General features: G+C 40.6%; 2 protein-coding genes and 1 long non-coding RNA gene across 5 annotated transcripts; 2 read left to right on the plus strand and 1 right to left on the minus strand.

Moving 5' to 3' along the window:
* Positions 1-324: 324 nt before the first annotated feature.
* On the minus strand, positions 325-4,897 carry LOC117771579. Its single transcript, XR_004615616.1, has 3 exons — positions 4,840-4,897; positions 2,446-2,518; positions 325-513 (listed from the first exon to the last, which is right to left on the minus strand). It is a non-coding gene; the product is annotated as an uncharacterized LOC117771579 (long non-coding RNA).
* A 4,463-nt stretch (positions 4,898-9,360) lies between these two features.
* On the plus strand, positions 9,361-13,956 carry slc2a11l (solute carrier family 2 member 11, like). Of its 2 annotated transcripts, none has more exons than XM_034602094.1 (12): positions 9,361-9,451; positions 9,762-9,860; positions 10,336-10,487; positions 10,631-10,755; positions 10,946-11,075; positions 11,507-11,655; positions 11,763-11,950; positions 12,582-12,692; positions 12,934-13,035; positions 13,142-13,217; positions 13,330-13,457; positions 13,541-13,956. In XM_034602094.1, exons 1-12 carry the CDS (start codon positions 9,428-9,430, stop codon positions 13,751-13,753), a joined length of 1,497 nt encoding a protein of 498 aa, XP_034457985.1. In that variant the 5' UTR covers positions 9,361-9,427; the 3' UTR covers positions 13,754-13,956. The 2 variants fall into 2 exon arrangements, with proteins under 2 accessions (XP_034457985.1, XP_034457984.1); XM_034602093.1 differs by having other exon boundaries at positions 9,428-9,451; positions 10,336-10,496.
* Positions 13,957-14,856: 900 nt separating this feature from the next.
* On the plus strand, positions 14,857-21,576 carry nt5c2l1 (5'-nucleotidase, cytosolic II, like 1). 2 transcript variants are annotated; one of them, XM_034602090.1, is made up of 19 exons: positions 14,857-15,079; positions 16,158-16,231; positions 16,382-16,499; positions 16,838-16,933; positions 17,251-17,298; positions 18,027-18,118; positions 18,341-18,398; positions 18,533-18,626; positions 18,713-18,766; positions 18,852-18,935; positions 19,022-19,057; positions 19,137-19,244; positions 19,333-19,399; positions 19,725-19,895; positions 19,992-20,043; positions 20,590-20,650; positions 20,801-20,977; positions 21,065-21,152; positions 21,230-21,576. In XM_034602090.1, the coding sequence occupies exons 1-18, from the start codon at positions 15,006-15,008 to the stop codon at positions 21,149-21,151; spliced, it is 1,551 nt and encodes a 516-aa protein (XP_034457981.1). In that variant the 5' UTR covers positions 14,857-15,005; the 3' UTR covers position 21,152; positions 21,230-21,576. The 2 variants fall into 2 exon arrangements, with proteins under 2 accessions (XP_034457981.1, XP_034457983.1); XM_034602092.1 differs by lacking the exon at positions 17,251-17,298 and having other exon boundaries at positions 14,859-15,079.
* Positions 21,577-23,978: the final 2,402 nt, after the last annotated feature.

Below are 23,978 nucleotides of genomic sequence, written 5' to 3' on the forward strand. Positions count from 1 at the left end.
TATTCCCTACCTCAACATGCAATACAAAACTTTATTGAAAGATGTTTCATATTCTGTGGAGCTCATTTCAAACTTGTCACATTTGGATAAGATTTACTTATTTGCCTGTTTGGTATGTGGTATCATTTTCACTGCCTGTATGCTGTAAAAATGGCAATTCAGAGTCAAATATCTCGTACAAGGCCTCCACAAGATGGAACTTCTATTTTCAAGGTATACAAGAGTACATGTAAAATTAATATAGGATACTAGAGAACAGTAATATGCATAACACTAAAAAGCTGAAATTATGTAATTATTTCAAAAAGGAGGATCTGAATCAGGAGGATGGGTGATGAGCTTCTGTTATTGGAATATGTCCAAATAGATGTATTTCGGCTGCAGACTTATGATCGAAGCACTATAATTAGTACAAGTGCATGTGTCATAATATTATATCCTGTTATTGTGTGTGGACCTGGTTATTGCTCCTCCTAGTGGTGGAAACGGTTATGAAGATACATCACAGTGCACCTGAAAGAGAAGTGGAAAAACATTTTACTGAGGTTCTTGTGCATAAAAGGCAAACGTGATTTAAGTTTTTATTTTCTATTCTACAAACTGCTGATGAGCATTTTTCATGATGATACTAAATTTCAGACAAAATTACATTCACAGGATGACTGGTTCCAAACCAAGCTAGATAGAAATCTAAAATCTACTATTACTAAAAGAGGTTTTTATCCTTCAGAAGGTAATGTACATCAAAATGTTGATTTTGGGGTTCCTGGATACAAAAACAATTGAGTTGACTTGAGCCCATGCAGCTCAGTTCACCTTGTGATGTACCTTGAAAGAGGAACACAACAGTCCCTCAACACAATCAGAGAGGCAGCATCACTTTTCTTCATTGATCCATGTGTTCACCTCCTGGACTGTTTTCATCATACTGACACAAGAAGGCAGACAAACTTGTTGTCCACAGTATTGAGTAGGGTCGTCTCTGTTCCTTTGCTGCCTATTGAATGCAGTCCCACACCCACATGTACTGTTGCTCAGGAAATTATCAGTATCTCTCTGCACCAATGCCGAGTTGTTTGAAGAACACTGATTGCTTGTGAATTCCCATGTTTCCCATGAAGGTGTGAAATTGCTTTTGTTATATTGTGATACGCAGAGGTCTCATTCTGTTCAAGTACTTTTTAATAACTTAAAAGCCTCGGGTGACCGACGGCACAGATGAGACTCCGCATGAGCAGAGCAAAACAATGGGCGAGATCAAGAACCTAAACGCTAAGTGACCTGGAATGACTGCTGTGAAAGGTTTTCATGTTATTCATAATGCTTCAGCACTTCATACAATATGCATTAATGAGTCTGCTGAGATCAATATCTGTTCATTGGTCCTTTGACACAGAAATATTGTTGAGAAATGTATTCACCCTTAAAACAAAGAAACAACAGACAAGGACAGCAACAGCTAAAATGGTACAAAAGAAATGAAATATCCCAAAATAGAAAATACTACCAAATTCTATCAAAAGTTCAGAATAACTGTGAAATTGCATTTTGAGATCCATCATTTCCTCCAGGTTTCACCAAAAAAATCCAAGGTCACCTGTGTCCATTGTGCTGAATATCCACTGAACATGATTTATCTGAGTCATACGAACAGAGGACACCTGACTTCAGTTAGAAACTCGCCCTCCAGCAGAATTCCACACCTGTTTTTTTACTCCAATTCCTCCTCTTATGTCCCTGATACCTGAATCCAGGAGGCTTTTAGGCAGCATCTCACCTGACAGAGAAGCCATTTGTGTTGAGCTGGAGATTTACTGGCAATCTGGTTTAAGTGCCACGCTCAAGGGCATGATGGCACGATATACAATGTGGGATTTTGACTCTCGGGTTTCAAATTTCCACAGGCGGAGTGATAGACTTCTGCTGCGCTGGTTCATTTGTAAATCTGTCATTTGTAACACGAAGCATGTGCAACACGCTGGCGTGCCCGGGCAGGAATTCACAGCGTAATTGCTCTGTCTCTCCGTCTTGTTACCTTATATGTGCGTTGGTCTCAGACTCTGGATGAACGAAGTCAGGAGTGCGTTTTCAAACTGGTGTCACTTTGCAAAGTCAAGAATACCTGGTTATTTAACAAAAACCTCTTTGACATCAATGCTTGCAAACTTCTTAAATTAAACTTGTTTTGTTTTTAGCGGCACCAGTTTCCTGCCACTGGAGATTAGAAAACGTATCCCTGGTGACTGGCACTTCGATGAGCTCTGCATGTTTCATCCTTAAATGTCACGTGTGCGTCTAACAAAGAGAACTTGAACCCAGGAGTCTTTGACATTCTAGATAAACACAAATCACAAAATATAGCTTTGCTCTGGCACTGTGCTGCCTTGAGTGCATCTACACCGACGACCGCTTATCCCCACGTCTGACACCAGCTGCATCACTCACCTCAGCTCCTGTTTGATCTCTTGACTCCTGCAGCCGGATGCAGTTTGGTGAATTAAGAGAATTCCTCCAACATCTGTCACAAGAGTCAGATACAACAAAGAATGTTAAATGAAGCTCTTCCAGGTGACTGAGCTTAACAGTAAGATAACAAGACAACAGGTGCACAGACACTGCTTGTTGCTCTGTTTGGCTGAAATGGTGAAGCATGTAAATATGATCACACACCAACTACAAACATGCTATAGAACCATCAGCATACACAATGCACTTACTGTGTAATGTTTGCGGTGTTGACAATCTCATTTTAACATTTTAGCTTGCTCACATTTGTTAATTATCTAAAGGTAGAGTGGCTGGGAATGTTGTTAGTTTTGCAAGTTGATCATAAACCAAAGTACCGGATAGAAATGGCTAAATGGCGAAAATGAAAGGTGAAGGGATCATCAAGTTTAGAAGGGAAACATGAATGTGATAAAGTTTCGAGTTTATGCATCAAATGTCATCCCTTGACTCACTAAGTCAAGCGAATCAAAATTCATCTTCTCTCTGTGACCCCAGGTGATACTCAATTCACAAGACCCAGAATAAACTGAAACCAGAGACGGCTGCACCACAATACACAGATTTAATTTACAACGCATGTAATAAAAGACTTTCATTGAAGTAGATGGCAGCAAAAGGAGCCCTAAACACAGGCCACAATAAACAAGGGATGGGGGCAAGTTACACAAGCAACACAAAAATCTAAATATTAAATGAACAACCCCTAAAAAATTAACCGTGTGAGAACAGACTGCATCAGGAAGACTGGGGTAGAGGTATACGAAAACTATGTAGGCAGATTACAACTGAATCACAAATACACACAAAACTATTTAAAATACATTAAAACTGTTCTGCAACACTGATATTTTCTTGTTCACAGCAAGCTTGTGTGACTTAAAGCACAAACACTATCACACACATGCAAGATGGCTGCTCTACAACTCATTTCACCCTTTAACACAGCAGAGAACGGGACACAAGAGAAACAGTGGTTGGCTCCTCTAATGCTTTTTTTGTTTGAAAACTAAAAGGAACCGAATCACATTGACATACAAAAGAAAAGGTTACAACCATTTTACAAAAATACACTTGTATGTAAACCTAACTATTATACCTTGCTAAACAATAGGAGACATGCAGTTTACTGGAAGTCATATGTATAAAAAGTCATGTTAGTATTATCTTAAAACGTCTAAAATCTATTTGAAAGCATTTCCTTGTTGGCCTCAGCTTTCACTTCAAGTCTCTGAAGAATCTAACAGATCACATTTCAATCACTTAACAAAACTTTAATTTGATACAATGAGATAAAAGATATATTTCATGTTCCACAGTTTCAGTATAGAAGCCATGCTTTTATTTAAACAAATAAAAAGGGATCCTACCAAATCAACCACCAAACTAAATTGGCCTCATGCTCTCTCTCAGGTGGGACTCAATACAGGAAGTGAGGCCCAGGTGAGCTCCCCCACCCCCCTTTATAGACTCCGCCCTTTTCCCTGAGCTTCCTGTTCCCTTTCCTTCCACATCCAGCTTTCACATCTCCACAAGACTGGCTTTGTGCTTGTTTCCAGTTTTATAGGCAAGCTGTTTCTCCCCCTCCTGTTTCTTATTGCTAAACTAGGCTAATGACCAGCTGGCTATAGCTTTGTATTTAGGAAGAGAGTCTAACTTTCAAACATTTCTGTCGCTCCAGATAAAAGTAGATCAGTTTGAGTACAGGTGCACATTTTATTTCAGGCCTGTCCAGTGGATAATGCTCAGCTCTCCTGGTGTAAAAACAGAAAATACAGTTTATCTCGCTCTCCTCTTTTCCACCCATCTCTGCTCTCTTACCCATTTTTCTCTGCTCACCCCAACCAGTCGAGGCAGATGGCTGCCTACACTGAGTCTGGTTCTGCTTGAGGTTTCTCACAGTTTCTTCTCTCCACAGTCGACAAATTGCTGCTCATTGTGGAAACTGTGGGTTTCTCTATTATTTTGAAGGTCTTGACCTTCTATGTACAGAGCCTTGAGATAATGTATATTATGATGTTATATACAAATACAATTGAATTGAATTGAAGTAATTGTTCAAATGGGCCTTTCTGGATTCGGAAAATACACAATTTCTTCATTTCTATCTAAATTTAGCTTCACCTGCATTTCTAATGTCCTGAGCATGCAGGGTAGCTTATACAGTCTTACTGGACACAATCATCCGAGTAGAAGTTGTAAACTCGTCAGTTGCTGCCGGACTGCAGCCCCCACTCAGATAATGAGAATGTAGTGAGTATGTGTCTGAGCCTGAAAAGCTCCTTGTAAAGTGAACCTGTGAGACATTCATTATTCATGGTGATAAAGCGTTACCATGACTCTCTGTCTGCTTGGGAGGACCTTAGGAGTTTGGCTCGGGTCCTTAAGTGTCTGTTTCTGCTGCCAAGTGTTTGATGGCCTGTAACAGAGAGTCCAGACTCAGAGATACATGCAGCGTTTGTTAGAGGATACATGCAACTGTCACTGCCGCCTCATGGCAAATTTAACGTTAATTCAAGAGAGCGACAGAGAGACGATGTCGCAAGGTCAATTATTTGATTCAATGATTACTCACAGCTACATTTTGGGAGGTTCTTCATGCAGAACTTCATCATAGTTCACAGAGTAGTTAAAGGTCCAGTGTGTAAGATTTAGGTGAAAGGGATTTAATGGCAGAAAGTGAATATAAAATAATCCTAGTGATGTTTTCACTAGTGTGTTTCAGGTAAATTGTACGAATTGTTGTTTTCTTTACTCTAGAATAAGCTTTTTATATTTAAATACTTTATATTTACATCGGGAGCGGGTCCTCTCTACGGAGGCAGCAATGTTTTTTACAGTAGCCCAGACTGGACAAACTTAACACCTTGTGAGTTTTTAAGACAACTGAAGGTTTCCACAGGTTCTCTTTCCTGTCTGGAAGGGGAGGGTGAGGTGAGGGGTATTCAGCTGCAACATGCACCTTCACCACTAGATGTCACTTAATTCTACACAATGAACCTTTAAAAGCTAAATGACAACACAACAAGTAATTTATTCCAATATCATATATATTAAATGGTTTGAATGGCAAGTTTCCCAGGTGCTGTTAACCTTTACAAAATCTTATTAAACTGTGTTGGATATGAATACTGCTGTGGATAAAATACATTTTAAATGCCACTGTGATAAAGACAAATTGAAACGGTTTTATTTCATTCTTTACTGGACTGTATTTTACATAATGCTATTCCACTCTTCTCGACCACTCAAAGGTCTTTACAGGACAAGTCACGTCCCCCCTGTTCACACAGTAGCTTGCCCCAAGGACCCTTAACACAGGTTAAACCACTGTCCTTCTAATCAGTGGACAACCCCCTCTAACCCCTGACCCACAGCCACTTACAGTATTTTGCAAGTTTGCAACAGATTAGTCAAAACAAGCTGTTGTGAAGCTCAGGAGAAGCTTTTAATGTGAATAAAAACTATTGTTATTGTTAGTGGTGGAAGTAGTGGTAAATATCATAACAATATATATTAGTGGTAGTAGTGTAGTTGTAGTAATAGTAGTAGTAGTAGTAGTAGTAGTAGTAGTAGTAGTAGTAGTAGTATTGTTGTTGCTATTGTTATTTTGTCACTTTTATTCTAAAAAATCTAAATGATAATGTAACATACTGTTGCTTATTAGACATGTTTATCATAATTGTATCCACCATCTTTCAGTAGCATATAAGCATGCTAACATTTGCTAATTATAAGTTAACATAAAATACAGGAAAGGATAATAGTTTTACTGTTAGTTTTACAAATATTCTTGTGAGGGGAGAGGATCTTTCATCGAAGTTACCAAAGTCATGAAGGATCATCCTTTGGGAGCCATAGATGTTTCTAAAGTCAACATGCTAACATGGTCAAAGTGGCAATATCAAATTTAGCAGGCAAAATGTTTACCACAGTTACTATAATTAGCACAAAAAGCAAAGTTGCTCATGACTCAGCGTGTATTCTGCTGTAGTAAATGTGTAACAGTAGCACAGGTAGAGCATTAAACTCAGTAAGTGACTCAGTGATGTCAGGCCTTGTTCATACTTCACATGTTACTGGTAATGCACTTTGATGCCAAGTATGAGCAGGGTTCATACTCAAAGTTACACACAGCCCCAGTTCCCCTGCAATCCCATCAGACTGTAGCAGCAAAGCCTTTCACTCTTTTTACATGAAAAGTATTGGTTGTGTGATGGAAATCTGGAAATACAAGAGGCTGGAAACACCAAAGTTATCCACGTGTATTTTAATAGGGGCTTTCTGCAGAAAGGATCAACACAGAGAGTCACAAGGATCTCAGAGTGAAGATGCAGGACACTCAAATGCAAGCATCTTATATAGGAGGACTAAGGCTGTCTCTCAGAACCAGTTAAGACTGGTTCTGTAGGCGCAGGAGAGAGAGAGGAATCTAAACACAAACAACTGATTTACATGTGTTTCCTAAGGAGATAAGCAGACATACATTCCGTTCTTTGGAGAGTAAATAAGTGGCAAAAGGGTCTGGCAGTTTTCAGGTCATCAACAGTTTGTCAATCATTCTTAGTTAATTTTTCTACTACAGTTGTGTCGTGTACTTTAGCTTTAAATGCAGTGATCTTCACAGCTCTCAGTGTCTTCCACACAGCGTTGTTTGTTTTGTGGCTGAAGCTGCAATCAGAGCACATCCGCCTCACAGTGTGCGGTCTGACAAATAGACTCACAGCTGCTCAAAATAACTCCTATCCAGCAATAAAGTCCACAACGTTCAGCTGGTTTGCAGTTGAACAGCTGGTGTGCGTTGGTGTTGCTGAAGAGACCCTGACCTTCGTAACATGTGCAGTGTAAGAAGTGTGATTTCATCCTGCAGTTAGCAGACGTACTTCATCTGTTTTTATAATCTCAGTTTTACAGCCATAGGATTTAGTTTGTCTCTTTTCTGATACAATTTCAGGCTTTTCTATCTCCTATCTGATCTCAGTGGCTGTAAACCAGTCACCCTGCTCCTCTGCCTTTGTTAGGTTCAGTGTACCCACCAGCTCCAATTCATAACACAGTATCTGGGGCCACTTTTCCATCATTAAACACAATGAGGTGCATCTCTATCGCAGTGCCCCAATTTTCTCTCTTCCTCCTCCCTTGTTTTCTCTGGAGGAACAGGGTGACACTCGTTCTCCAGGATGTCTTCAATATCCCGTCAGATTAAAGATTGATTGTCTCCTTAGTAAAGGACGATGCACAATTGGTCTTCCTCTGATTCTTAATCACAATAAATTCTTCTGGCGTTTACAGCAGAGAGCTATTGAAATTAGCTGTTTGCTTCGTCATGTTTTCATCCTCAATGATTATAATTGTTTGTCTGGTGATAATTGTGTTGTATTTTACCTTTAATCACTCAGAAGTATAACTTAACAATATTTTCACAATATAGCGATATGATTTTGATACATAATGATATCATTTAGGTTTCTTGTCAGTGATGCCTTTGTGGATACATCAGAGATTACTCCCTAGACTTTATATAAAGATGGACGATATGAAAGCTCCAAAAGTGAAGCCAAAGTGTCTCGTTGCCCGTTCACGTCATTTCAGGTCGTTTTAATCACACTGATGTGTTAATTTTCCCGGTAAGTTAAACTTTTGAATAGTTCTTTACATGGGGTGAAAATAATGAGAAAGTGGAGACATCTTTATGTACAGCTGATTCATTCAGTAACACAGGGCAGGTATGTTTGTGCAGCATTAGCCACTTTGATTTGAGTAAAGGTTGCTTTTTTGTACACACTGATACAGATGATAGAATAAATGCTTTTGTTGTTACATCGTCAGTCGTCCCTGCTCGCGTAGAGCTGTAAATAGAGCCCCTCTGGCACCTGAGAGGACTTTCATCTCCTGCAGGAACGTTTCCCCCTGCTGGCTTTTTAGATCTTTCAGTTTCTCAGTGTCTCAGTATGTGGGGCGTGTTGTCATTTAAAGCCGCCACCTCCCGCGGAACGATGCAGGACAGCCGTCAGCAGCTCCTTGCTGGAGGTCAGCTCTGTGACGTGTGGCAGGGTGCAGTCTGCTCGATGCAGAAATAAACCTCAAGAGGTTTCTGTTTTTAGTTCAGTGAAACCCTCATTAGAATTAGGGTTGCATCAACTTGGTACAAGGACAAAATTCAACAAAGGTTTCTAGCTAATGGTAAATTCCCCAAGGTTATCAGGGGAATTTATGCATCTTAAAGGAGCAGTTTGACATTTTGTATAATAGACGTAGCTTATAATACATGTTGAACGATTGGATCCATCAACTCCTTCCTGTTGTGATCTACGCAAAATGACAAACTCCTGATTCTTCTCATCTGTAAACCTAGAGTTTCAGTTAACTTGTGAAAGGCTGTTAGATTTTAAGGAAGGAGTGAGGGAGGACGTTGTCTTGGTAATTTGAGTTTTACAGCAGGATGAAGTTACTGTTTCGTTGGTTTCCCAAGCTTTTAAATAAATTGCATGACAATAAATAACTTTCTTTTAGTACAGCCGGTCCAAAGTCTCTCATCATAATTTGGCAAAATCCCTCAGCGAACAGATCCCAGATCCACAGATCCACAAACACTTTCACTAAGTGACATAATATACTTCCTAGCCCCTCAATCTAACATTAAGCAACACAAACAAATGCCTAACCCAGACCCTAACCTAAACCCCAGTCAAACATATGGTCAAACTGATCCTCACACAGATAGAAGAACCAGTACACACTCAATGACATAATGTTTTATGTTAACCAAACCCTAATTCTAAACCTGAAATCAATCATTTGCGTTCTGCCCTTCCATTGCATGTGGCCTATGCAGAAAGTTAATAATTCCTGTGTGTCTGTCACAGCTGTTTAAAGTGTGATTTGAAAACACTCCAAAGATCGCAACGACCAGACTCCAGCTATGTCACAATACTTATCGCTCCTGGTAAGTTGCCTTTAAAATAATTTTTGGGTCTCAACATTGCATTTGTTTACCGTGTGAAAGCCCAGGTTTGGAGAACGCTTCATTATGTAGACAAATAGCAGGAATACACTTAATTAAAGTTAAATGCTCTGAGTGATTGCCGTAGTGCAGCTTGCAGAATCAACATTGAATAATTTAACACCAGCGCTGACGAGTGTAAGCTTTTGGCAATGTGTTAATAGAAAGGTAGAACTTGTTGTTTTACATCAAACAAGAATGTACGAAGCTTTGTCATTTCTGAACATACTGTACGCACGCTCCTTCTCGGCAGCTGGACTGCCCTGTGGTGATCGCTGCCATTTTTATCACTGGCATTGGAGGAACGTTCCAGTATGGATTCAGTGTATCTGTGTTGACCTCCCCCTCTGTTGTAAGTAGAACTATTATTTTTAAGAATCACGATTTAATGTCAACAAATTAAGAGACATACAAGAAGTTCTTTTGTAAAAGGTTGTAAAGGTTCAGTGTGTAGAATCTAGTGACATCTAGTGTTGAAGGTGCATGTTGCAGCAGAATAACCCTCACCTCCCCCTCCCCTTTCAAACATGAGAGAGAACCTGTGGTAGCCTTCAGTTGCCATAAAAACTCAAAAGGTTTAGTTTGTCCAGTCTGGGTTACTGTAAAAAACATGGTGGCCTCCATAGAGAGGACCATTCTACAACAATTCGTACAATTTAGTTGAAATACTATTATTTTATATTCAATTTCTGCCAATAGATCCCTTTCACCTAATTCTCACACACTGGACCATTAAACACAACTGCATTGCACCTCGATGGAAAGAAAACATGATAAATGCTGCTTTTGAAGAAAAGTGATATTTAATGCACTCGTGGTTTGTTCAGTTTATAAAGGAGCTGGTGAACAAGACGTGTCAGCAGAGATATGGCGTCTCGCTGGAGCAGTGGCAGGTGTCTCTCATCTGGTCCTTCACTGTCTCCATTTTCTGCATTGGGGGGTTACTGGGGTCACTGGTGGCCGGTCCGTTGATGTCGAAGTATGGCAGGTTAGTGTTGACAAGCAGAAAAGACACAACTTTTGCTTATGTCACATCCAAGAAGAAACAAAATTCAGTTTTTAGCTTTGTTTTCCTGATTTTTTTGGCTCAAACGCAGACGTCTCTGTCTCCTCATCCATCAGAAAACAATGTCTCCTGTTCAACAATTTTACGGCTATTTCTGGAGCCCTGTTGATGCTCTTCAGCCAGAAAGCCATGTCCTTTGAGATGATCATGGCGGGACGATTCCTCTACGGCATCAATGCAGGTAAATCTACTCTGTGTAGAAAGCCATTACATCTCTTTCTTTCTTTTTCTCTCCATCACTCTCAAACAATCCATTTCTATTTATACCTGCGACTATTATATTTCGAAATTCTCTCAGCCATTTGTCACCCAGTTATTGATCCGTATTGACTCCCCCGGAAAATGTGTGATTCCCTCGTGGACGCATCCAGGAGTGAGTCTCTCGGCTCACACCATGTACCTTGTTGAATGCACCCCCAAGAAGCTGCGAGGGATGGTGGGAGTGACCATCGGCACCTTTATCTCCTTCGGCAAGTTCAGTGGTCAGCTGCTGGGGATCAGGTGAGGTCGATCGCTATGGGAGCAGGTGGTGGTCAGTTCAGATGACAGCTCAGGGGTTCTAATGAATGGGTGGGTTAAGGGAGGACTCCCAATTCATAGGCCGTGGTCAGATCAGTTAACTATATGATAGATTGCTATGAAAATGTGTTCAGATATTCTAGTTGATGATCAATAAATGGAGAAGACCTCTGTAACTCTCTGACTTTTCCTCTAGCACCACCATGAGGCTGACATGTCAGTTTTTGTGAAATATTATAACATCTATTAATAATAATAAACATAATTTTTATTCGTATTGCATAGATAAAAATAAAAGCATGTTGATAAAAATAAAAACATGTTAGAATGTAATTCCTACTCAAAGCTCGGGGCCTCTGGCCTGCTTTGCCTTTACCTGTAGCAACGCCCATGAGCTGATGTCTCTCTTGCAGCGAGTTACTTGGAACAGAGCAGAGGTGGCCCTGGCTGCTCGCTTTCAACGGTTTCACTGCGTTACTTCAGCTCGCCACCCTGCCCTTCCTGCCGGAGTCTCCCAGCTTCCTGCTCCTGAACAGAGGCGACCACGAGGCCTACAACAAAGGTGTGAGAAACCTTCTTTTTTAACCTCAGGGGGGATCCTTTCTACAAATAAAAGCTTTTTCACGTTTGTCGTGTTATCACCAACTAAATCTTTGTTTTCCCCCTCAGCTTTAAAGAGGCTGTGGGGCGATAAGGACTACACCTTTGAGGTGGAGGAGATGATGAAGGAGAAAGCTGCCATGCAGGGCGTCCGCAACCACTCAATAATGGAGCTGATTCAGAACAAAAATGTCCGCTGGCAGCTGATCACCATCCTCATTACCTTCATTGGACTGCAGCTCTGTGGCATCAATGCCGTGAGTTACATGTAATATACAGATGTAGATGATAAAGTGCACTTACAGCATCTCTCTGCACTGTCTGACATTTGACCTCCTATTCAAGGAAATGTGGCGTGAAGAATTAATAATCACTTTTATGTTGAACAATGTTTGCTGAACAATGTTGAGGCTGAACATACAGTATCTTTTGATATTTACGATATTTGATTAAGTTAAATGATATATTTTGTTGGGACATGAAAGAGCTTGTTGATCCGTGTTTGATTACAGATGTCGAAATGATTCTTACATTTATTACATTTTTACATTTGTAAGCATTAGCTAAATTGAGGTTTGTAAGTGATGTGTTCAAGGAACAAGGGAAAACACTTGATCCTGTGAAGAAAATCAGGTTGAAATCAAGAAAACATAAAAAATAAACCTTCACACACGCAAACAAGCAGGGCGATTTAGAAGTTATGATATACAAAACAGACTGAATTAGCATTTTCACATTTTTTTAAATGACCATCGTCAGTTTCCAGAGCTTCGTACTGATTAACTTTCAAAACTAGAACATCTCCTACCTTGCTTGCTGAAACCAAACAAACACCGTGTGCACATCTGAGCTCTTAAATATCTTTACTTTCTGTGTTCTATTCTCCAGGTCTACTTTTATTCTTTTGATATCTTTCGTGAAGCAGGAATTCAAGAAGGGCAGTTACGTTACGCTGCTTTGGGAACGGGGCTGTGTGAGGTGTCCACCTCCATCGCCTGTGTGAGTCTCATTTCTCTGATCTCACATCATGTCCCACATTAGTTTTATGGTCTATGAAATATCCTTCTCACGTCCTGACATGAATGCTTCGGTGATTTAGGGGAATTGTCCTATGAGAAGGCCCGTTCCTGTGCTCTCTCAGTGTTCTCCTGTAATGGGACTCCTCTGTGACAACCTGTCCCAATGTGCAGTTATAGCTTCCTCGTGTGGTCGGCTGGTGAAATTGTGTTTGATGTTGCAGTTCATGATTATTGAGAGCACCGGGAAGAAAGTGCTGCTGTTCAGAGGATACATGGCGATGTCAGCGACGCTGGTTCTCCTCACCATCACTCTGTTCCTGAAAGTGAGTCGCCTCTAAATCAGCCGCTGTTCGCAGCTTATCTCTGCAGAGGTTGATGACGACTGACAGCCACTGACATTACTCATGAATGTCTTTCTTTTCCCCTCAGACTCACATCTTCTGGATGCCGTACTGCAGCATGTTCCTTATTTTCCTCTTCATCTTTTGTTTCGCCAGTGGACCATGTGCGTTTACCACTGGAGATCTCAGCTATTTATTAAGGGTTTCATTTTTAAGTATTTCCTCTTTGAATCAACAATGAGCTGCATAAATCTCTCTAATGTTCTTGTCCTTCAGCTGGAATAATAGCTCCTCTTCCAGGGGAACTCTTCACCCAGCCATTTAAATCAGCTGCATACACCCTCGCCTGCACTCTCAACTGGACAGGCCTGTTTCTGCTGGGGATGCTCTTCCCTGTCATAGTGGTAGGCACATTCTTTTCCTCGCAGAAATTTGTATATTTTTTAACTGGAAGAAGTTAATTGAGATCAACATCTTTCCTCTCCAGGATAATATGGGTTACTTTTGCTTCCTCATCTTCCTGGTCTGCTGCACCGTCTGTGGCCTGTTTGTGTGGTCCAATGTCCCCGAGACCAGGCACAAGACAGCGTTGGAAATCGCCGCAGACTTCGATAGGATGCACTGCAAATCTGGGAAATCAAAGAAACAATTCAACGAGCAGGACCTCAACGGATTCAAATCACACGAGACCAGATTCTGATCCTATTCACCAAGCATACACAGTTTAAATTGCATTCTTGAGTTTCTACATGTGTGTTTAAGAGAGTGTGTGTTGCTATTTTAGTGATACTCTGAAAAGTGGACATTGGTGTAGAGACTTTTCATCTTTGTCCTTTTAGTTAAAAGCAGCTTCAGCTTTGGCCCTGGACATTATCAGTGGTGTGCGTGTGTGTGTGTGTGTGTGTGTGTGTGTGTGTGTGTGTGTGTGTGTGTGTGTGTGTGTGTGTGTGTGTGTGTGTGTGTGTGTGTTTGACGTCAGGCATCAGAACATCTACTGACCAGTTACATGCTGCAGAGGGTGGGGGCACTTTTGCATCGTGCGTGTTTATCTACAAGAAACGTGTGTGGTGAACATTTACTTTTTCTGAGGTACTTGATATTTCTTCTGACATGAATATTGTGCTTTTTGCTTCAGTGCATTATTTGAACAACTGTATCCTGATCTTAGAAAATATAATAAATTAAAGTACATACAGTACAGTGAAGTAGTAAAAAGCATCTGCATCAATGAAATGCTGCTCATTTCATCTACTGGGATCTATATTTAGCTCTGACAGGAGTGTTTCTGCTTTTGTATTAATATATATATTAGTAAAGGTATATTATGCAAATAATGCAAATTATGAGACAAAAGCTGTTTTTTTATTACAGACATCAGACACGTCATTAGCACGGCCACAACAATAAAACCAGAGCACAAACACAACAAACACAACAATAACAAACACAACTTCACAATAACAATATTTCATTGTATCAGGTTTGAGCAGACTCAACAACCTCAATAACAAACTAGACAAATGAATGTGAAACTCTGAGGTTGTACTCTGAGTCGTGAATCCTTGAGGTGTGTGAGATCTTCTTGTTTTGGTGAACATGGCTGAGCTGCGGGCCACAGCAGGACTGGTGCACCACGGGGAAAGTCCTTCCAATTACGCAGGCGCGCAGCCGCCGCCCATGTGCGCGCCTCTGATAACACAATCTGCTCCGCAAAGCTGAAAGTTGTGCAGGCGATTATGTCACAAACGTGCAGGGTCAGAGGTCTGGATGCGGCTGTCACGTTGGCTTTGACGTCACCGAGGAGTTAAAAAGTCACAGGGAGGAGTTCCAGCATCAAAACGAAACTGACTGCTAACAACACTCAGGTGTTTCGTTTAAATGCCTCCTCCAGTGAAGTGTAGGGTTTAAAGAGAACATCCCTCCACTGCAGCAGGACGCTTCCTTCCCTGTTCATGATGGACGTGATGGAGACTGGTCCCAGCAGCTCCCCGGATGAAGCCAGGGTGGAGAGAGGCTTTGACCAAAAGTGAGTTGATTTATTTCTGGTCTAATATCACACATGCAACTGAGGAACTGAGAGGAACTGAGCATCCTGTCAGGGGAAAGCTGGGATAATAATTTGTGTGGTTATATTAAAATCCAGCCTCCTTATGTCTTCCTGGTCAATAAATGGCTTATTCCTACATTATTAAAGATATTAGTCATGCAGTATTTTATCTGATGCCACAATTACAATTTACACAACGTTAATAATCTCCATCAGTCTCTCCTCACCTGCTTCTATCCTCTGCAGGTTTAAACCCTATCGAATGAATATTTAAACCAGTAGATACTGAAACCCGTCTCCCCCGCTCCCAGCCTCAGCTTCACTCACACTCCTCGCCAGCTTTTATTTGCTAGATTGATCTCAGGAGGAAAATCTGCTCATCAGCAACGCGCTGACATAAACAAGAGCTCGCAGGTAAATTATTTACAGCAACCCTATATGGATGAACTGTCAGGGAGTGTTGAGACGGGGGCCCGGCCAGCCCGGGACCTGCTGCAGATATAGGCCTCTCCGTCTCTGTCAGGGTGTCACTGATAAAGAGGAGCATGACGGGAGTGGGTGACACAGGAAACCATGTTCTGTTGCACCACCGAACACGCCAGTGAGTCAAAAACATATCACACATCTTTCGGGTTTTTATGATGCTCAGACTTTAATTGGTGGTAGAGATAGTCGAGGGCCATGATAAGATCTCCAGCCTCCACCCTGCTCCACTCCCTATAACAAGGTAACTCAAGTTGAAGTCTGCAAGGTCCTTCATTTCTGAACAACTTTCTGTGACAGAATTGGGTCGTTTAAAAACTCAGATACTATGTGAAAACAGCCTATGGTAGGATTAGTGCAAACATAAGCACAGAGGCGCTGCAACATGGTGCATCTCAACAAACCACATTCACACAATTCCACCTCGGACATGGTTGGATTGTCCACTGAACCCCAAAATCCACACGTCTGAGGTCTCCTCCTCTTCTCCTCCTCTTCTCCTCGGGCCACGCCACGTTCTCCTGGTCATGTGGCCGCAGACTTCAGCTGTGCTTCTTGTGTTGTTTGATCGCAGGGTGTTCGTCAACAGAAGTCTGACGCTGGAAAACATCAAATGCTACGGCTTCGACATGGACTACACGCTGGCCGGTACGTGAAGTCAAAGGTCGCCGTGTCGCGGCCGTAGACTGACCTCTAACGTGCTGAATTTATTCTGGATTCTCTCATGAACAGGCCACTCAAGATTCTCCGGATTTTTGTAAATGTTGACACTGTGTGTGCGTTTGTATTTAATTCAAGTTTACAAGTCCCCTGACTACGAGAGCCTGGGCTTTGAGCTGATAAGAGACAGAATGGTGTCTATTGGATATCCTCATGAGCTCCTACGTTACACATACGACCCCAGCTTCCCCACACGGTCAGTTCTTAACTCCTCCTCTTTACCTGAAGCTCAAAATCTCAATTAAGTCAATGGAAATACAAAATACAAGTCAAACTGATGCTCAGTGAAGTAAAAATATATTTTATAGGGTTTGTGTTTATACCTTATCTTTCATTTTGCCTGTATTTGTTGCCTAGGGAACACAATTTGTGAAAGGCATGTTATTATATCTTACTAGTGATGTAATCAACAATACAACAATGATTTTGTTTCTAAATTCAAGGATAAAGCCAGAACATGGAATGAAATAAGTAGAAAACAAGAATTAGTGAATTACTCGTTCTCCTCCTCCCTCTTTTCTCCTCCATCTTTAGCGGTTTGGTGATCGACACCATGTATGGGAACCTCCTGAAGGTGGACTCCAACGGGAATATTTTAGTTTGCAGTCACGGCTTCTGCTTCCTTAAGGGGTAAAGTTAAACTTTTTTTGAGAATACAGTACAAATACTGTTGAATCAATAAACTGTAAAAAACTCCCTTCAGTTTATAAAACTCTTACAATCAGCTCCATTGAAGACAGATATGACATTAAAACGTTTGCATGTGTTAATGCAGCAGAAATAACAATCAAATAGTTTAATAGACAGTTTTCTGCATGAGAACTTTAACTTTTATACTTAATGTATAATGTGCTGATAATATTTATGTACTATTAATTTTACTTTTAGTTGTAATGGAGTATTTTTACCCCACGGTGTTGCTACTTTTACTTGAGTAAAACTTCAAGCTCTCAGATGCAACATCCGTCGGACTCGCAGATGTTAACAGCTGCCCTGTGAGTGAGAGAGTAAAAGTCTTTATTTCAGTTGGATGAGATCAAATATGTATTTAAGGTGCATGTATGAATCTATATTCCTTCTTTCTACTCAACAGTTAATGAAGCAGTTAATATGTTTGTTAAATAAAATATAACAATGTAGCATTCTACATACTGAGTACTTTTATTAATGATATATATTCTTACTGATTCCTCAACCTCCACGACCTCCATGTGTTTAATCAAATTTTATTCAGAAAAGTTAGATATACTGACTGAAATATAAACTCATTTATCAGTTTGGAGACTTTTATTACTGAAACAAAAATGTATTCTGTTAATGTAGCTTGGAATTATCTATAAAAAAGTGGTAATTATATAATTTGATTAAAAAATGATCCACCTACAGTTTAATTGAAATCTGACTCAGCCAGTTAGTTATTTAATGAGAAGGGAAGCACAAACAGCCGCAGGCAGTGTGACGGTCAGAGAGGAGCTGTCTGAGGGTGATTACACACGTTTTCTGCTGGTTACACATACGCAGACACACACACCCACACACCCACGCACATACGCAGACACATACGCAGACAAGCACACACCCCACTGATATCAGCTGCAGATACACATAAGTGTTTCTCAGTTATGTTTTTAATAGATAATCACAAGATTTTTACCATTTGAGTGTGTTGGATTTTGTGTGTGTTCAAATGTCAGATTGTATAATGTGTGTGTGTGTTCCACAGAGAAGACATTCACAAGTACTACCCCAACAAATTCATTCAGAGAGATGACACCGATCGCTTTTACATCCTCAACACACTCTTCAATCTGTCAGGTTTGTTTTTTATGAATTTTTATTTATTGTATATTATTTCCAATAGAATCAGAAATGTTTATTTTTCAGTGTAATTTTTTGCCTTAGCTCCTCAGAATTATTTTTACACTATTAAATTAATATTTTGTTTGCTAGAATTTTAAACTAACTGAAAAAACGAAAGTAGGTAAACCTGAATCTGTCATGTGATTGGCTGGTGTTTTCTTTTTTTGCGCCGTGCAGAGACGTATATCTACGCCTGCCTTGCCGACTTCTTCACCAGATGCACCAGATACACAAAGTGAGTTTTATCGCCCCCCTGAGGTTTCTTTCTTCTTCGGTTACCTCTCAGATTTGGACTATAATAAATAAGCTGGTGAACTAATTGTTATTTAACCTCCCACCCCTCTTTCTCTGCTGTTAAATCTCCCGCAGCCTCTTGAAAGGTTACCAGCACGGAGACTTGTTCATGTCCTACAGAAGCATGTTCCAGGACGTTCGAGACGCCATGGACTTCATTCATGAAACGGTGAATCAACGCAACACATAAGACATACAGCAGATGTGGGTCCTAATTTGTCAATATTCTAAATGTAAAATCTGTGTGCTGCATAGGGAATCCTGAAAGATCGGACTATCAAGAATTTGGAGAAGTACGTAATCAAAGATGTGAGTAAACTGCCAACGTTACGCACCAAAATGTGTTTTATTTTGAAAACAAATGGCTGAAGTTTTCAATTCATTTTTTTTCCAGCCAAATATTTGTGTTCTCTTGTCTCGGATTAAAGAAGTAGCCAAGGTTTTTCTTGCCACCAACAGTGACTACGGCTACACTGAGGTGAGGAATACACAAACTGATAAATCAATGGAAATTAAAGGTAAACAAAGTTATTCTGACCTTTTGTTTTTTCTTTTTTCATCAAGGCCATTATGAAATACCTGCTTGATAATACTATCAAGGTAAGGAGATCTTAATTTAGATTTGAATTCTTTGGAAAATATAATGTTTATATGAGTTTAACATCATTTTTCAAACTAGACTGGAAATCCGAAAAAGTCCTGGCGCTCCTTCTTTGACCTCGTGGTCGTGGACACCAGAAAACCTCTGTTCTTCGCTGAGGGGACGGTGCTGAGACAAGTGGACACGGTACCAAAGAGTCTCACTGCAGATTTACATACTAATGTTAGTAGTGACCGACGGCAGCTTCTGATAATGTGTTGTATTTCTAACGCAGAACACAGGAAAGCTTCGGATCGGGACGTACACAGGCGACCTCCAGCACGGCACCGTCTACTCTGGAGGCGAGATTCAGAGTTTAGACGTTTGTTTTCAGAGGATTAGAAGCAGCAACAAAGAACTCCTACTTCATCTTTGCTGCCTCTGCTCAGTTTTGAGTATTTAAACCTTATTGGCAAATGAAATTTGGCCTATTTTGATCACCAGGCAGAAGGTTTGACTCCTACAGGCCTATTATTGAGGTTTGGGTGTAATTTAAGTGTGGGGATTGGAAAGTAAGCTTATTCTTAATTAAACACTTAAAAGTTCAAGCCTACTCTTCACAAGACTAGATAAATAATATGATGCATGGAAGAACAGAAAGGCCTTACATGTATTTCTCGGGTGCAGGATCCTCGGACATTGTGTGTGATCTGCTGGACGTCAAAGGTAAAAACATTCTCTATGTTGGAGATCACATCTTTGGCGACATCCTCAAATCTAAGAAGCGTCAGGGCTGGAAAACCTTCCTGGTTGTGCCAGAGCTCTCAAAGGAGCTGCATGTGTGGGAGGAGAAGAAAAGTGAGAATAAACGACGTTGATGTTGTGTCATCGTGATCTCTTTAGCGTGGTTCAGAGTTGTAAAGTTTGCTGGGGTTGTTTTTGTTTGTTTGTCAGATCTGTTTGAGGAGCTGAAACGTCTCAACGTCTTCTTAGCTGAACTTTACAAGTGAGTTTATGTATCTTACATTTTAAAATGCTGATAAGCCCAAAGTAAACACTCGGTTTGATCAATGATGAGTTGATAAGTTAACAAATAACTTATTCATCATCAGTAGTTGATATCTAAATTGTCAATAAATCAATCAATTTGGCCTCTACAATATTTGTGAGGATGGTAAAAATCTCTCAAATATTTAGGGTTACGAGATATTCGTTGCCACTAGATGTCGCACTAGCACCAGCGTCTCAGGCTTAGTCGGCCACACCCTCATGTTCTCAGCAAGGTGTGTGAAGGCCCAATGAGCGTGGCCCCTAAACAGCACAGGTAAATGAAGTAAACTTGGATACACGAGAGGGGGCTCAAATCAGCACGTCCACCCATGTTTACATCTTTACATCACATATATAACCTTTAAAATGGGAAAAAAATATTATTTAGCATTCAGTGAAAACTAGCAACTGTTGCCGGGAATTGAACATTTTATATTTCGACACTGTTGTGTGACACAAACCTGCAAGTTGCTAATTGTCCGCTGTGTTTGTGGTTTTGAAGACACCTGGACAGCGGCAGTCGAGAGTGTCCCGACATCAGTGCCATTCAGACACGAATGAAGGTGAGCTCCACATTTCATCATTTCATTTTTGAAGCTGTAGTCATACACAAGGCTTTACACTGGATATAATAAGTACTACAGTGTTTTTATTTTAACTTCTGTTGCTGAGAGGTTTCTGCTGTTTCTGCTGTTTCTTCTTCGTGCTCTCAGGTGTTGACCTACAGGATGGACATGTCCTACGGTCAGATGGGCAGCCTCCTGCGCAGCGGCTCCCGACAGACGCTGTTCGCCAGCCAGCTGATGCGTTACGCAGATCTTTACTCATCCTCCTTCATCAACCTGCTGCACTACCCCTTCAATTACCTCTTCCTGGCTCCTCCTGTCCTGGTCAGTCACCTCTCTGCACAGTTAATAAATCTACAGCTCATCGTGGTCACGTCGGTCGTTCTTCATCCCTCACTCTCACTGTTTCAGATGCCCCACGAGGTAGCAAGTCAAAACTCGGCCGAATTTGCTTCATCAGACCTCTCTGCCGTCACCAAAAACATTGTCCAAACCTGAGGTTAGTATTGATTGTAGCATTTTAACTCTTCTTTACTGACTTTTATTTGCAAACATTAACATGTTCCTCTCTTGTAGGACTGAGATGAGACAGAAGAACGTTCTACAGAAATCTTCAAATGACCTTCGACATGTCGTAGTCCCCATTTTTGAAGCTGACTTTTGCACAAGGAGTTTGTTGCAGCTACGATGCGTCTCCTTTAACAAACAACTCACTTACTGCTCCACCCACTGGACATGAAATACATTCCCGTGCAACATTTACCATAAACGAAGCTGTGATGATATTTTATTTTACAGGGTTATTGTATATAAGAGTGATGACTTATTTTTGTGAACTTTTGATGTGATGTTTAAGAAGTGACGTATTTGTTGTTTGAGTAACTTCTGTTAAATTATTCCAATAAATCTTCATTGAAGGACAAGAACTCTTACTAAGGTGCATATGTTGTTAGAGGATCTCAGCTGATGTTAAAGGTCCAGTGTGTAAGATTTAGGTAAAAGGGATCTATTGGCAGAAATTGAATAGAAAATAATATGTTTTCCTTGGTGTGTTTCATCTAAATTGTACGAATTGTTGTTTTCTTTACCCTAGAATGGGCCTTTATAATTAAATACTTTATATTTACATCAGGAGTGGGTCCTCTCTACGGAGGCTGCCATGTTATTTACAGTAGCCCAACCTGGACAAACTTAACACCTTTTGAGTTTTTATGACAACTGAAGGCTACCACAGGTTCTCTTTCATGTCTGGAAGGGGAGAGGGAGGTGAGGGGGTATTCAGCTGCAACATGCTACTTTACCACTAGATGTCACTAGATTCTACAAATTGAACCTTTAAAAGACCACGTTTTATATATCCTTTTTCTATATCGCTAATCCTTTGAGGGTCGGGACAAGCTGGAGCCAATCCCAGTTGACATTGGGTTAGAGGCGGGGTCAGGTCACCAGCGTATCACAGGCCCGATGTACAGAGACAAACAATAACTCATATTCACACCTACAGACAATTAACCTAACTCCATTCTGTATGTCTTTGGAGTATCCGGAGAAAACCCACACAGACACAGGGAGAACAAGCAAACTCCAAACAGAAAGACCCCAGCAGGGCCAATATTCAAACCACAAACTGTCTTGCTGTGAGGCAAATGCTGACCACTGCCCCACTGAAAATGAATGTGTTTTGTGGATTACTTAGGGTCACCAGGAAACTGTTTCTGGATAATACCTGTTGTTGTTTTCAGCTCTCTGAGTGCCAAACACAAAAATCCACACCTCTCCAACCTGGGTTCACAAAATCAGAGGCAAGTTGGAGAATTTTGTTTCACTCTTTTGTGTGAACTATGCCTTTAAGGTTTCAGTTGCCATTACATCGGTTGTCCACTGGATGGCAGCGAATCACCTCTGCATCCAAGTGTGTGAAATGACTAAAAGAGTCAAGATTATTTTTATTCACTGCAAAAAAGATCAAATCTCCCATGAATCGTCCTGGGGACAGTAAAACACTGTAAATACAGCAGCTCGTCTCTGACAGGATTTACACCAGTGTGTGTTTTTGTATTTCTTTAAATCTAATTTTGCTCCTTGAAGCGACTCCTGGTGTCAGGGGACTAAACTAGTGTCTTCACTCATCAACAAAAGCAGTGAAATAACCCAGATGTGATATTTGTGCTGCTTCTAACACGTGAACCCTGGTATGCACTCGCACACACACACGGAAACACACACAAACCTGTGAATTGTTGTAGTTCACACACTGTGTATTTGCCCCTTGTTCTGTCTGTGGATCAGACAATCCTGCTCCCACAAGACTGAGGCTTTATCAAGAGATAGCTCAGAGGAATGTGTCTCTCTCTCTGTCTCTCTCTCTCTCTCTCTCTCTCTACACACACTCACACACCCACACACACCCACACACACACTATGATATCAGCACTCACTTGCGTTTATCTATAAGTTGTGTTTTATCTTTGTACAGGAAATACACATTGTCCTTGCAGGGCTGAGGTGTGACAAGAATCACACTTTTCCGTCACATGTATTAAACTCTGTAGAAAATCTTCACAGGTGAAGAAGAGGAGGAGGAGACGAAGAGGAAATCTTCAGGGATCAGGAAGAAGTTGACAAAGAGATTTAAGTTTAGCTTAAAGAAAATAGAAGCATCATTTTATTCATGTGAAATGTGACATTTGTGCGTTTGCTGAGAAGCTTCCAACAACTGCTTTTAAAAATAACATTTCAGATAATTCAATGACGTGTTTATGTGATTCATGCAAATGTTAAAGAATTAATTCATGGTCCAACTTAATTATTTTCTTTCAGTTTGGATTTTAAGACACTTGCTTCTGCACAGTACTGCTCTTTCAAATAAAACTTGAGAGGAAGTCCAAATTAGGAAACACCCACTGCATTTTATTGGCACCTCCTCCTCCTTGTACGCACACACACACACACACACACACACACACACACACACGCGTTCCCCAGATGATTTCATTTCCTGAATGAGAGCTATTTCGGTTTATTTGGATTTCCCTTGTCATTGTCTGCCTGTCACCTGAATTCATTGTTTTTCTGTTTCTTTTTTTCTTTTCTACTCAATTAGTTGTGTTTTATTTTCTCACCTGAACAAATCCTCAGTGTTCAACTGTCCTGGCTGATTTTTAATCCACTGTTTAAACCAATACGTTTTGTCCTTGTGCACAGAAACTAACCTCATCTCTTACATTTTAAGACACATAGAAATAATCCCCATCAGCTTTTCTACACAATGATCTTGACATAAACTTTCATTTATGTGTCATGTTATTAATGAATGTCTATGTGA

The sequence above is a fragment of the Hippoglossus hippoglossus genome, chromosome 12 (genome assembly GCF_009819705.1).
Source record: "Hippoglossus hippoglossus isolate fHipHip1 chromosome 12, fHipHip1.pri, whole genome shotgun sequence".
Taxonomy (NCBI): Eukaryota; Metazoa; Chordata; class Actinopteri; order Pleuronectiformes; family Pleuronectidae; genus Hippoglossus; species Hippoglossus hippoglossus.